At 37.7% G+C, this 16092-nt stretch overlaps 1 protein-coding gene across 2 annotated transcripts in view; it reads left to right on the top strand.

Annotated features, from left to right (window-relative positions):
- The window catches only part of sdk1b (sidekick cell adhesion molecule 1b), a 172318-nt gene that overhangs the window by 40214 nt on the left and 116012 nt on the right, over window positions 1–16092 (top strand). For both annotated transcript variants that reach the window (XM_077719167.1, XM_077719166.1), the window contains exons 2-4: window positions 6998–7154; window positions 10360–10466; window positions 10543–10690. In XM_077719167.1, coding sequence (XP_077575293.1) covers window positions 6998–7154; window positions 10360–10466; window positions 10543–10690 — 412 coding nt within the window. The remainder of the gene's footprint in view (window positions 1–6997; window positions 7155–10359; window positions 10467–10542; window positions 10691–16092) is intronic.

Below are 16092 nucleotides of genomic sequence, written 5' to 3'. Positions count from 1 at the left end.
TGAAAATATTTTAGTTGAAAACTATTTCGCTTCTATTAACAATAGTACATTTTATCCATGTTTTCAGCAGGAATCACTTAAACCTCCAAAATTATTCCAAAATCAACTTTTTCACACTGACCTAATGTCACCAAAACTTAATGTCTGCGGGCCCTGAACAACTTTCAGTTCGAGTGATGCAAAAATAAGTAATGCAATCTTTTTAATCACATTTTATGACTTTTCTCCAAATATTACCTATTACTATATCTCCTGATATTACGTAAAAAATGATGTTCCGGAATAGCTTGTAGAGAGATTAAAAAAAAGAACAAAGTTGAAGACTGTCTAGATTAAAATTATCCTCCTTTTAATATACTTCACCTCTCCCCAACCACTTGTCCACAATGCTCCTCTTGTTTCAGGAGTTCTACCAAATTCACTACCATTGCACCCTCACATGCCAACCAAAAATTCATGTACATTCTGTTCCATGCTTGATGAAGAAAAGACCCCTATTCATTTATCACATTTGTTTATCAGACAAACTGATAAGACTTTCAAAAAGACTGGCATATTGGCTGCATGTGAAATTACTTTTCCCTCTTTTTTCCAATAACTTCTTATATCTACAGTTTTTTTTCTCACATAGCAATGCTTTCTTCACTCTCCCTCTTTCGCACTTGCTGCTGTTCTCACATTCACTTTTGATTACTTGCCCCTCCCACACTTCTGTTGCATTACTTTCTCACTCTTTCTGCTCCATCCATCTTTTCCGGCAGCCAATATAGGCACTGTTGGTAGAGGACCATTTTATGTGAATCTGAGAATTGTTGTGTCTCTTCTGTTAGCAATTCATGAGCTCCACTGTCTCGGTCTGTTCTGCATACCTGACTGAATACGGATATAACACGTGTGAAATGTAATGTAGGCATGCAATTCATCCTGTTGGGGAAAAGTGGGAGATTACGTGTTATAATTAGGCAAGATGAAATAAGGTATTGACCATTGCTGCTATTTTTTTTAGATTCAGGAACACATGGGATATTCAGGTGCCTAGGCGGCTTGAGTGCTTGGCACGTCGGGCTCGCAGCTCTGCGGTCCTGGGTTCAAATACAGGTCATCCTACCTGTGTGGAGTTTGTATGTTCTATCCGGGTACTCTGATTTCTTTCTACATTCCAAAAACACGCATGGTAGGCTGATTGGACACTCTAAATTGCCCTTAAGTATGAGTGAGAGTGAATGGTCGTCGAAAAACAAGCTGCTTGCAGTAATGTGGAGACAGTCCAGATCTCAGGAACAACAACTGAACACACTGTAAATGTGGGAAGGCAGTCTGCAGTTAATGACTTGACAGTCTCTGCAAGAGTGCAAGCACACCTGCAAACAAGCATAGTGCCAGTTTTTCTCAAAGGGCAGTGGTATTAGTAAGCTGATAAAAGATATTCTGTGAAGCTGTCTTAAAAATGTACCCCTTAAAAGTGCAATTTTTATCATTTGAAAAAAAATTCCATCTAAAAATAGAAAAAAATAACTAATGCGATAGCTCTGTGGAGGTAATGAAAAGCCAAAACAATTAGCTATTCTAAATATTGAGAATGCCATCCCTCTGTGTATTCTTTATCAGTAACAGTTGTTTGCTGTTACCAAAAACATCTGTGCTGGCGTAGTAGTTGGCCTTCTAAGTAAAGGAAGTCTACTCTTTTTTTGCTTGTACAAATTCAAAGAAGCACATTGAAAAGGGAATGTCCTTCTTTACTTTGGAAGGACATCTTTGTTTCGCTTAATTTGATGACTTCAACTGGAAAAAAACAGTACGTTCACTGAGACAGTGTGACTGAATCCCAGAGGAGCTCGTCATAAAGGTAGTTTGGGTTGTGTTACATAGTGCAACAAGATGTCAGCCATTGGAAGATGCTTGCACATCGTTTAAAGTAGGAAGTAAATGATCTACATTCGAGCAGTTTTGCCTAAATGATTCATTATGGTGAGAAAAACAGGACAATGTGAATAAATGCAAATGTATTCATATGTAGCAGAACATGGTAAAAATATACACTAAGTAAAGTGCAATGAAGTAACATTTACACTCTAATATGCTAAAGAAATCAAGGAATTAACAAGAAAAAGTATTCAAATAGGTATGGATGCTTTCACCAATGTCAAATATGTATTTCAAAAGCGTCAAAACACAACCATGTGCCACTACTTTCCATTGTCAGTCATAACAATTTTAGCACCATAATCATTATATCACCAGTCTCCAAACTATGTATTGGTTGGAAGAAAACCAGGATCCACTGTAGCCATTGAGATCCCTGCTTTAAATCATCAATGTAGAGGTATTAAGGACACCACCCCATCGTACCCAGCTATTTTTATTTTGTGAGAGCATCTTGCTTCTCTTTTCTCGCCGTCTGTACTTGTTTGTTCAGATGACCTCCCTTCCACCCAACTACTTTACCGCCGTCTGCTCTGCCTCTGTAATGGTGATACCCCTTGGCGCCGTACTCGCGATCTCCACCTTCAATAATGAATGAGAGGATACAATTCGTCAATCACTACAGTGGCAGGCAGGCAGCCTTAGGTCAGGCCAGTGGCAGTTACCCCAGAGTCGATATGATTGGTGCCTGGATGCTTTCACACTCAAGAAAGTAAGTGAGAAAGGGATGGCCGGTTCACCTTTATGTAAAATAAATAAACTGAATTATAAGAGTTGAGAAAATTAAAGAAAGTAGGACAGGTGAATTAAACTGAATTTAAATTATCCTCCAAAGAGGTCAGGCAAGATAGGGATAATTTAATGAATGCATGAAGATTATACACATTTTTAACTTTTTTTTTCTGTGCTACACCCGTTCAGTCAGCATATTCGGCATTTAAAAAAATGTTATTCGGATCTCCCACTGTCTGCTCGTGTCTGATGTACCCTCATCAGGCGATCAGAGCTGACAGTATCATCTAGCATTTTGTGTGTCCTCCAGCAGAGCATATGTGCCCTGCAGGGTGGTCTATCTCAGAGAAATGTCACTGATCACAGTCGCTTCCATCTGATGGCTCCTCCCCTCTCCCTCTCTTGGTTGTTCTATCTTTCCATCTCTTTCGAATAAACATACACGAACATGCACTTAACACAATATTAATGAATGCCATTGAATGCAATGGTCAGAATCTTCATTTTCTCGTAATTAGTGATATACTTTATGAATACACATTTCCATAGTAGCATGTTTGCATGAATGAATGCCTTAAGAACAGATAGCTTTTATACATGTTCATTATTTGCAGCAAAGGTACTAAGGCAGAGGTGTATATATAATAGAGCCCATTCAAAATTAACTAATGCAAGTGCCATACTAAAACACAGCCGTGATTAGAAGTATGAGTGTTTCGAGTTAGGACTGTGGCCACGCATTAAAAAAAATACAATAAAATAAAAAAAACCTAATGCCCAAAGGGACCACTGCAGGCTTTAAAATTGACCGTCAAACTTGTGATTAATTCTGGCAACAACAGTTTGCTTGTGTGCATATGCACCTGCTTTCATTTTTCTGCTGCAGACTTCTGCTCTGTTCTGACATCTGTCGAACAGGGAACTGGGGATCAGTCCGTCACCTGTCGGGTCTGATCTGATAGCTATCAGTCACCGCTCACATAGAGTGTGATAGGATGCGGCGCAGATGGAAACCGGGGGTCTGGGGGAAAGGATGTGTAATCTCTTGTTACACTTTTCCTATTGTTAGCATTTTAATGATAATAGTAGCAACATATTGGCACTGCCTCCAACCTTCTCTTTGGGATTTGCTGTAAAAGAAAAGGGGATGTGTCATCATAGCTTCAAGCCAAGGAAACATTTTGTTCCTGTGTGTGCATTGTTTTACGCTCATCCAGGAATGGAACATCTTATCCTTAAGCCTGTGGCATAGTTTCCCCACCTTGTTCAGCCTTCACGAGTCAGCAAGTTTGCTGTATGTGTTTATTATTGGACCACATAATCATGAGTTTAGGTAGAAACTCTTTCTGTGTGTATTTATATGTGTATGTATGTTTATATATATATATATATATATATATATATATATATATATATATATATATATATATATATATATATATATATATATATATATATATATATATATATATATATATATATATATATATATATATATATATATATATATATATATATATATATATATATATATATATATATATATATATATATATATATATATATATATATATATATATATATATATATATATATATATATATATATATATATATATATATATATATATATATATATATATATATATATATATATATATATATATATACATATATATATATATATATATTTAAATCTAAAAAAGTCAAATAAATCATTACTTGGAGCCACAATGATTCAAATTGTTGCTAATATTGGTCTGAGTGTATGATTTGCATGATAAATAATTGTTCCATGAACAGCACATTGAAATCTTGGCTATGGACACATTGTATAGCTTCATCTGAATAGGACCTAATTTATCATCATCATTAACCCCTTCACCTTGTATTGTCTCATTAATTGCCTTTTACCCCAACTTCTTTTGGCAAGGTGTTAACATGCAAAATAAATATTAAATCATAAATCTTTTCCCTTTGCAACCACTGTGCAGCGTAATTGCATGTTTTAAATGCCTATTAAAACAAGTGCAGGCAGATTTATTAGATCAAAACGGACTAGAACTCATTTCCACTCAGTAATCAAAAAGTCGTCTTCTGAGGTAGGAAAAAAAGTGCTTAGCCCTACAAATTGCTACTGCCTATTAAAAGTTAAATTAGACATCATAAAATAAATTGATTTACATATTTTCACCCCTTCATCCACATGCGGCAAAAATGGGTATGTGTGTGGTGAGATAACCAATCAGTATGCATCACAGCTGACAGTCAATTCTATCAGCGATCTAACACGACAGGGGTGTAGCTTTATGAAGCTTTAGTAATTTTGCTTTGTTGATTCCCTCCAATAGTGACCTCTCTTACTTAAATTAAACACCACATGGTTTCTTCTGTGGATAAAATCACTTTTGTGTGGTTTTGCCATCACAATCGGTGGACTTAATACACACTGTAAATCTTTCATGTCTCAATTTTGAGGTTTGAATCCTTCGCTGACCACGTTAAACCCTCACAATGCAGAAGGCCTGGAATTTGATGATATTATTAGTCAACTAAACTTTATAGTCCAGTTGACTAATAATACTTAATAACACTTTATAGTGTCCAGAAATTGATGCTTACGTGCATGTTGTGGTTTAATTGTGCACAATTTTGTGCTAAAGATAGAAAACAAAGTCATTACTGTGGACATAATTCATATAATAATACATGCAATACATTCAAATGAATTTGACTAAATTTGGACTTGTGAGGTTCCAACAAAATGTACATAGAGATGCTGAATGGTTTATTTGGATTGTTAACACATGTTGGATCATGCCATATTCCACCTAGTATGACAACAGTTGATACAGTGACAGTAAATGTTGTTTTTGTGTGGTTATTGTCTTATACATTGCAGTATATACTGCATGGGGTTATCATTCAAATACTTTAGTTTGACAAAATGATTTGGTAATTAACCTACACTTTGTGACACTGCCCTTGGTAATTATCACCATTCTGTGGTCCTGCTGTGGTGCTGCAGGTGACGGCTTATCTGAATTTATGTCCCTTTATACATCTAGTGCATAGTTGTATGTTTTTCCTTGCATCACCAGTCATCCTGTTTCAATGGGTATGTTTTGGCAATAAAATTGCTAAATTTGAATCATGAACACATTACAATAATCCAAAGAATTGCTAACTACTTGAGGAATACATGTTTTTAGTTGATGCTTTTGCTCAAACAGTGACAAGAACAGGGCTGGTCCTGAGTTACGGTGCACCCTAGTTCAGTTACAGCCACGAGTAGGCTCAGGTCTTTTATTAGTTGGATAGGTGCTTAAGGCATAAGGTCTGAGAAAGGTTTGTTGACAGCAAGTGACAAAGACAGCAAACTTCTCTCAGATATTTGCTAACGTTAACCATCTCCATCTTTCGTCTAATGGATTTTGGTTTTAAAGCTTAAGGTAGGATTATAGGGCCAAGAGGAGTGGAGCGGTCTATGAAGAAAGTGCACATAAGTGAAATGGTGGGAGCACTTAAAGAACACGCTTCTATTTTTACTGTGCCTTCCTCTCTTAGCCAAGTCGCATGGCCTAATAAACTGTTATGGTTGCAAATCTGCTTCACAGACAAACATACGCAAAGTAAGATGAGTCATGTCACTGGTTCAAAAATGATAGAAGTAGCCAGAGTATCAAAACTAATTCTTGGAGGTGCGGTAACGCCACTGACCGTTTCCATGTCTTTCTCAACAATCTTTAAGACATACACTCATGCTCACATATATATCAAGTGTAGCTGGAACATTTCCCTAGCGTGCACAGCGAAGGCAGCTATCAATCCAAAGTAGAAGCGGCGACCAAAAATGGCGAAAGGGGAGGTAAATGTGGCCCTGGGAGCTCCACTGGGAAAAAGGAGTATGGGAGTAAATGTAGCAGAGACAGAATGAGAAAGCTGCTGAGAATGAGGAAAAAGGCTTTGGGGTGAAACACTTTTGACCTTCAAGGGGAACGCAAAGCAGATTCATTTTTTATTCAAGAATATATAGCATGTTGTATGCAGTATGTGTGTTGTTTTTTTTTGTTAATGTTGCATTCCTTGATTTGAAACTTCCATTCAAATCATCAACTAGTAGTAGTAATGCTGCTTAAGGTATATTTGTGTGTATGTCTTACTTGTTAAATAGAGTATTAATAATGCCTCCTTTCATCTCTCATCTCATTTTCTGAACTGCTTTATCCCCCCCCCCACAATGAATTCTTTCAGTTACTATGATATATTTTTCCATTTGGTTTTGTTTTTTAAAGTACATTTTATTGCATTTTATTAAAAACATGTTTCTTGGTGTCTTTTAGAGGTGGCACCCTACCTACGAGGACTCGGGTTGAGACAACAAATGGTGCTGGAGGGCAACAGACTGGTGCTGACCTGCTTGGCTGGTGGCAGTTGGCCAATGCAGTACCGTTGGTTTCTCAACAGCAGCAACATCACGGACTGGACACCGCAGTACAGGTCAGCTGACGTCAACTAGCTGCCTTGACCTTGTTGGCTTCCATGTAGGAAGTTAATAGAACCCCCCCCCCCACCCCCCCCAAAAAATAAATACTTTTGCATACAAAACCATTTTGTATCTATAGTATATTGTACTTACAAAATTAATTCATTCTACATGTGGATTTTTAAATAAGTAGAGACATATGCACATTGCTTTGCATGCAAAGACATTTTCCAAAGGTGTCGAATTGTGAGTACTAGCCGAGTCAAAATATGTACACATGCACTTAAGTACATGACAACTTAAAAACACTTAAGAAGCAATGATGGATGTAGGCACACGGACCAGGAACTCGCGGCAGCAGCTGCTCGGCCCTTGTCCTGTTAAAAGATGAAAAAGTGCCCGAAAAGGGAAAAGCCATTCCTATATGTGCAAAGCCTCTGGTCATGATGGAAATGCAGGACAGGTAAATTGGATTTATATAAACGTCAACATTGTTTGCAATTTAATTGTGGGGAAAATGCATTAGATATCTCCTTTCACTCGGTGACAAATACAGGAATAGCTATTCAAAATTCTGTCCTCTTTCACCATCTCCCTTGTTTGGCTTAATATGAGACAAGCTGTTCCTGTTGGCAAAACTGTTGCAGTGTCTTAATTTTTTTTCATCATGATTTAAAACGCTGACAAACTTAGAAGATCTGAATGTCTCAGCTAAGTGTGAAATTGAGATAGCGGGTGATGCTGTGTAACACCTTGGACAGTACGCAACAGTCTGGTAGCTATAGTTTGATGAGGTCGACACTAGGACAGATTGGCAGGGTGCTGTGTCTGTCGTCTTTGTGCTGCTGTCAAAATACATAACAAGTGATGTGAGAACAAACATGGGAGGGGACGGAAAGCCATAGGATTATGCAACGTTTTACCTTTGGTGAATCAAAGACTGATAAACAGCAACTTTTCCCCCCCAAAATGTATGGAATGTATGTACAAGGTTAGTATATAATGGTAATGGTTATCTCTTCATCATTGGTATGGATGTCAGGCATCTATCTCACCCAAGGATTGCAAACCTTTAACTACACTAGGTAAATCAATCTCTCAACCCACTTATCCAATGGTCAATCAGAGTGAATAGTTTATCGCAGCAAACAATAATTTAATCAAGTGTATTCCATTAGAAAAAATAACAAACATTTTAATGGTGCCTTCAGAATTTCAAATAGCTGTTTGTGACATTTTTAAATGCCACTAATATTAAAGCCTAGTGCAGTATTTGAGATTGTGCCAGGAATTAAAGTGGGGTGCCACACAGATAATTGAGAAAGACAGTGACATATTACCCAGGTATGGAAACTATAAAAAGTATGTGCCTATTTTCTTAGGTACGTTTTACTTGTTTCGAGTGTAAGCGTGTTTGTGTGGTAGGAATGTGGCATGACTTTTGGGCCATTTTTCATGCATTGCTTGTGGTAGTTATTTTTTATTTTTTTTAATTCAATCATTGTATTCTGTTAATATTAGTTCTAAGAAATATGGGATTTGAATTTTACATTCTTTGAGCAACCATATTTCACATGATAATATACAGGTCAACTAAGATAGTTTGAAAAATGACATTCTGGTATTGCACTTAGAATGATATCAAAGGTTATGAGAGTGAATTTAAAAATAAATGAAAATGGAAAATCATCTTTTAGTCACTGCATCAACACAACTGAGTATTCTCAGCGCCAACAAATTAACAGACCGTCTTTGACAAAAAAAATCTTGGAGATTTATATAACATTTATACAATTTTTTCCCCTTATTTTTAAAGACTCAAAGTAATAATAAAAAACAATACAACTGCTACAAATGCTCCATTGCTGTGAAAAAATACAAGGAACTGGGAAAAAAATATATAAATAAGAGATAAAAACACCATTTTTTTTCTTCCCCAAACTCTGTTCTAAGATGCACATGGTAAAAACACTGAGCCCACCCAGTGTTCCGGCTTGAGCACAAGACCAGGTCGATTCCAAGTTGCCACTGCTAATAAAAGCTCCTGAACCTACTCTAAATCATTTTGAGAATTGGGCCTCGCAAGCAAGGCTGGGACTGTGTCACCAAAATAATTTTATTGATTGGCAACTGTCAACATTGAACTATGAGTTTAGTGAGAAATATAACATCTTAAGTTGCAGGGTGATTAAAAACTACAGTGACAGCTTTGCTGCACTTGTCAAATAGAAATGTAATGGACCCTCGTATAAAAACCGAAAAGGAAGAGCTACTGTTTTATTATGTTATGTGCTATTCCTGATTAAAGTGAGTTATATGAACCTTTTAAGAGGAATGCCAGCATCCAAACAATGCATATACAGCATTCCAAAGTATGTGTGTATGGGGGTTGTGCTCACAATTTGGCATCATGCACTGACAGCCTGGGAGTTAAGTACTTGGCTGCCCTATTATTCATAATGAGCCCCTAAGCGATGACCAGTTGTGCGCCTGTGTTAGTGTGCATATTTGCATTGGTGAGTCTGTCCAGTGTGGTGGCAACCTGGATCTAAAGCCAAAACTGCCATTAGAGAATGCCTGTCCATTTAAAAGCCATTGATAATCTCTTACGGGGGAAATATCCATACAAAATAAACATGTGGGTTCTAGCCTGGCATATGAGTGCCAAAAAGTAAAGCTGCGACTTTAGAACCAAACAGCAATCATCAAGCTCATTGTAATGTTCTGCATTTTCTTATGCATTGTAAAAATGCTTTTTATTTGTTGTTATTGGTGCAAAGGAGTTAAGGGAAATTGTAAATTTATCAAATAAAACATCATTTTAGACATTAGTGAAACATTTTTATCACTCTTAGTAAAAAATTTAGTCTCGAAGGACTCCTGAGCCCATATTTCAGTGACATCAACATGGTTAACTGGAGACTCATATTTTTCTGTAGGTGTGAACGTGAATACGTAGTTTGCTTTTCTCTATATGTACCGCCACCACCACCACACACTGAGTTGCCATTTATCATAAGCCGCACACACCAAATTTATTTGCAAACTGTTGATTTGTATACAAGTTTCATTGCACTTTAAAAGTAAAGGGAAATAATACCACCTTATAGTCCCAAAAATTTGGTAATTGTTGTTTTGGACTTGTATGACCTTCATTTTCCAAGATAAGATTGGATTTCCAGATAAACTTAGCTGTCATCCTTTTTGTCTCTTGTATAGGTTATTTGTGCCGTCACTTCAGAGGACGGATGCTGGTCTTTATCAATGTACAGTAAGGAACAGGATGGGAGCCATCATTCACCGGGGAACGGAGGTGCAAGTGGCCTGTGAGTAATAGAAACTGTGACAGTAAAAAAGAGCCTCAATGCTATGACTTGCAACTCAAGATCTTTCTTTCACTAGTTATGGGAAGGTTCTCTGGTGCAGAGCAGAGAACGACAGCTAGCCAAGGCCATGCTGCTGTCATCAACCCACCTCCCCTGGCATCTTTCCCTCAACCTTTGGTCACTTGGTTCAAAGATGGGCACAAGATTATTCCCAACAATCGAATGTAAGTACCTCTAGTTAAACTTGCCTACCCACCTAATGATTTTTAATTTATTTTAATTTGACTTTTTAACTTATGTTTGAATTGGTGTAGGCATTATATGAAAAAAAATGGGGTGGGGATGAGATGGTAAGCTTTTCGGAGTTCAATCTTCCAGAAAAGAGGGCGTGAACAGGGAGTCGAGAAGAGGATATTTATTTTTTACAATGATTGCATTTAGGGCTCAGTAGTTGATGAATGGTCACAAGTCGAAGTCCATCTTGCCTACGAAAATAAACCCTGCGCCCACCAAGGAAAAGGAAGGACAGATGGCTCCGGTGGCCGGGGATTATGTGATGTATTCTTCCATCGCCTCCCTATCAGGTTGTGAGATGGAGAATACTCGATATACCCGATTTTGTATTTTTAGTATAGGCGGCATAGTTTTAAATGAGAAGATTCTCAGATGGTGTTGTGCCTTGAGATTTTTCCAATGCAAAAAGTGTGCCGCAGCTCATTAAAGATTGGACAACACTGCACTACACTATGCTGTTTCTATATATTAAGTAGTTTTATTTTTTATTTCTACATACTCATTTAATCTTCTTGTGTATTTTAAATCCATAGTCCTTCAATGCAAACTTCTGATATAAATCAGGTGGTTGAAGGTTACTTTAATCTGCTATTGTAACTCCAGGGACATCTGCATGCAACATGTTGATTTGTTTATAAGCAGGCAAGATAGCATATCCTTTTTCACTTCATATTACTCCCCCCAGCCACCACTATGTAGCCTGAAAATTTTGGTTGCCTCTGGAATTAATTTGGATAAAAATATGCAGTTGGAACGTATTCGTTGGTGAAAGATGGGAAGCTGTCAGGTGCCGGCATATCTAATCACTAAGAGCACTAACTGCTCCCGGGCGTGCTATGTAATAAAATTGTCTGTGGCCTCTTTGTGCACGTAAATGGCCAGTCTGCTCCTTTTTTAATCCTTAATAGCACTTCCCCAAAACTCCACGAGGTCATTAACAAATAAACTCATTTTTATCATGTATCATTTCTATCAATAGCTTCCAGAACGGAAGACTAATGTAAGGTGAGGTTTTTACAGACTTATTATTTTAATTTTACCATAATAGAATAGGTCCTTTTAATTATCTCATAATTTGATGACAGAGTTCAGCTTTGAACTTCGGTAAAATAACAATTTGAAGTGAAGGTGAAGCTATATAGTAACTCCTGTTTTATCTGTTCAGTTAAGGATTTCCATTTGAATGCGTATTGATTACTGCTAAATCTCAAAATATGTGTCTCTCGTTTCACCTAAAGTCCTTGAAACACTTTTCACTCTTCAGTTTGTCAAAGACAAATTCCCTCCACTCTCCTTTTTTTATTACAATGTATAATTAAAATTTAAAACCTTTTGTCTAGAACTGAACATTGTTACAATATGCCATAGTTACGTAAAATAAAGATACTGATCACTGAGATTTTACTGCTGAAGATGTAATTGTGCAGTAAAAACACCAATGCTATAAATGTATGTTTGAAGTGATTTGTAGAAAACACAAACAAACCAAAACTCTACAAAAACAAATTGATTTCCAATTATACGCACTCAACTGTAAACGAGATAACGTGCTAGCTTCGATCCACAATGTTTATGTAAATTGTAGAAGTGCTATCGAACCTAGGGCTCAACGCCTTCAAAACTTGGCAAACATAGCAAAGCGACATCCTTGACTGATGACCCACATCACAGTGTCTCCACTCAAAATCTAACCAAAAGAGTGGAAACAGGAGCAGATCAACTTCATATTCCCCCATTTTCATATTCCGTAATGGACAGATGTCTACGGAGTGTAAATTGAATGCAGGCTCTTCTTCATTATGTGTTTCTGAAACGGTTCTCTCAATGGACTAGCCGTTTTATTTGATGGAATATGAAATGTAGATTTTTCATACAATAGCTTGCCAGTGACATTGGGACTCGGGAGCCGCAATTAATGCCTCATATGTTGCTGGTGAAGCATTTGGTTTAGAAAAAAGAGATGGAGATGAATCATGTTCTCCGCAACCAAAATGTCCTTGACAATATCATGAACTCCTGAAGTGAATAACTAAGTGATGCCTACCTAAATAAACAGTCACAAAACAAAGGGAATACATTATCATCACATTGTAAATCCAAGTAGGCCACACTATTCGGATATCAATCTGTGCATTTATTCAGCCGTAATGATTCCGGATCAGTTTCATCTGTTGCTGAGTAAATGTTGTGTAAGAGATAGTAAGGACAGACAGTTAAAAGGGCAAACTAGATGGCTTACTCTCCAGTTTTTCTTTTCTTCCTTCCGTCGTCTTTGCCAACAGCAGTGACACATAGCAATATAAATAGTATATAGGAGTTGCAGATACTCCATACACCTATATTTAAATCATTCCATTTAAACTGGACTCAAGTGTCAAACATTTTGATGTTTAAAGAGCTTTTCAACTGCAAAGAAATTTAGGTTTTAATTTGAGTATGCAAATTACTGTACTCTATTTTTAATCTGAGAACATACTACGTATATGAGAATCCTTCCACCTCGCACATTTGTCACGTCTGCCTAGAGTGCGCCATTTTCTGTTCAATTTCACGCCGTTTCCCCATTACACTGGTGGCCGCTACCCTGATTGGGCCAGCTAGAATATGATATCTTCAGGTTGGCTCTGCTAGGCAAGCTTTTAATCATCATGGAAATGCAGCTGCCTTCTTGCTAATGGGAGAGCAACTCTGTCAAATCCAAAGTAAAATACAGGATACAAGTGCGTTTATGTTTTGGGGGATGTTTGAATTTCTGTGATTTCACTTTTCATAACATAATTTCTTTTGTATCCTGAGACAAAAAACCCCATTGAGGCGTTTTGTAACCTGTATATTTCATATGTTAAGGCATTCGTAAGTAAAAGGTACCTCTGTATTTACTTGTTGAGCAGTCATTGTCCATTTATTTTGCTGGCAAATCTTATTTTGTTTTGGTTTTGTAATCACTACAGCTGTGTAATGCTGGTAACATGTTTGAGCTCTGATGAGTATGACACACGTCACAATCTCATGTTCTTCTTCTAAGACACTATTTCCTGCTGCCTATTCAAGCATGAAAATAATCTGAGCAGAAACTTTTATTTCTTCATCTTAAAATAAAATCCCCGATTGGCTCGCCGCCCACACATGCACACAGACACTCGCCTCACACCATTTGAAGACTTGTTCTTGGCATTTTCTCTGAACTTTCTTAAGATTAATTTGCACCTTTCTTAGCGCCCCTCTTGTCTCAACCATACTTACCCCCCACCCCCTATTCACATCTCAGCATTTCTACCCCCACATTTCTTTTTGCCATCCCATTTCTTCTTCTCACTGTCTCTTTTACGGTCATTAATACATCCGAGGATGTACTTTTAAAGAACTCAGAAATGTTTGTTACTCACTCACATATACAAACGCCCAAAAACACCTACACAAGCACACAATGCAAATGTGTCTCCAAAGATCAATTTCACATATACACTACCTGGCCAAAAGCACTCAATGTGTAGTCATGCAAAGACTTTAATCTTACTGACTGTCTGCAGTTCTGTATTTGTGTGCGTGTGTTTGAGTGAGGTTACGCTGGCTGGTCCTGCGGTCCGGTGAGATGAGGCCAGATGGCGCTTGGCGGTCGGCTATCTTGGCTGTGACCAAGCTGATGATGTCGTTTATGAAGTTTATTGATCTGTTTTGCGCTCCATCTCGCTGTCTTTTCAGCCTTTGCCAACAGCTTGTACTTTATCTCTACACTCAATTGTCTGCCCTCAATCTCACACTGCATACATAGACATGGGGCTACACATGACCAGCAGTTCACATGTTGTATCTAAGTAGAAATATATTCTTGGAGGTGGACTTGTATAAGAACCCATTTTGTTGAGAGCAAAAGCTAAATGTTCTTATTCATTGAATGCAGACCCTGAAAGTTACAAAATATTTTGCTATCATAACAACGAGTCCAACTTAGGTATAAGGCCCTTCTAAATATTTCCAAATTCATCAGCCCTCAACAATGGTTTGATTTTCCCCAATTCACCATCGAATCTTAGTCCTCCTCTTTACATATTGACTCTCAATCGACGGAATAATTTTTGCCACAGGCGATGAAAACAACTTTGGGGTGATTTTCCCTACCGACCCACACTGATGCATATTTTAGCGGTGACTCCCGCAGACCTGGACAGTTTAGAGGGAGCTGCTGCCTTTAATTAGGTCTGAAGCCTGTGGCAGATGGACGTGAAGTGAATGTGATGAAAAGGCCTCAAAAAAACAGAGCAAGGAGGTCGAGAATTAGAGTCTTCCTCATGATTGATCAGTGAGTGATCTATGCAGCAGCATGGCAGGACATGACAGTGATTTCACCGCTACCTTTTCAGCCAGGAGGCCAGGCATATGTTGTATAACTCTTTGTCTGTGTTTTGACATTCATTTGTTTTAATTTGTCACACACCAGTTTAATAGGGGGAGACAATTCATTATCCCGCTTTCATTACACACTAAAGGTCTGCACTTTGAACAGAATTATTTCTCTCGGTGTCTGAATCTATGGAACAGGTGCAAGTGGGTGTGTATTGTCGGCAAGGTAAAATATGGAAATGGTGTAGCGTGGAAAGAAATATCGGTGTAATCCAACCACATATCGCAAATACAACAGATCCTTTTGGCACCCATTCAATGTTGATAGTGCTCCTCTCTCGTGACAGCCACATGGTCTAGGGTGGGTGTGAGTTTGTAGCAGGGCAAGGGGATCACAGTAGCTGTTGGTAGCAGTGCACTTGAAAACAGGAAATGAGTGTGGAGTTTACGAGTTTAAGCTCTTCTCAATCCTTTGTGTCTGGAACGTAATCTCTGGAGTCGTAGAAGCTTAGTGTATGTGAATCTTTTTCCAATGATATGATTTGATTACTTCAGAGATTACGGACACAAACTGAGCATTTTAAAGCTGGTTGCAAAAAATTGCCATATGTCAAATGTTTGCTTGCCCATGTTCTGATTCCTTTTCATAAATGTTCTCATTTTTTTGGAAGTGTGCGTTTCCTTTGCTAAAGCATTAGATCATACTTGCATTAGGCAAATAGTGTGATGCTCAGACACAATTGACAGCTCCTGTTTGACTTGGGTGAAATATCCGTGTTTCACTCAATCATGTTTGAAAGAGGGGCCTGTCCAAAGCAAAGTCCCTAATATTTCAAGAGGTCACTGTAAAATAATAACCCTCCATTCATTCATTTATAATAACTCCGTCTAGTTACAAATAGCAGATAAGTGGAAGTAATTGATGCCCCCCATAATGCAAAGCTAATAATAACATATACCACAACTCGTCCTTCCATAGGACATCATTTAG

The sequence above is a fragment of the Stigmatopora nigra genome, chromosome 6, assembly GCF_051989575.1.
Source record: "Stigmatopora nigra isolate UIUO_SnigA chromosome 6, RoL_Snig_1.1, whole genome shotgun sequence".
Lineage (NCBI taxonomy): Eukaryota > Metazoa > Chordata > Actinopteri > Syngnathiformes > Syngnathidae > Stigmatopora > Stigmatopora nigra.
This window is presented reverse-complemented; position numbering and strand designations above follow the sequence as displayed.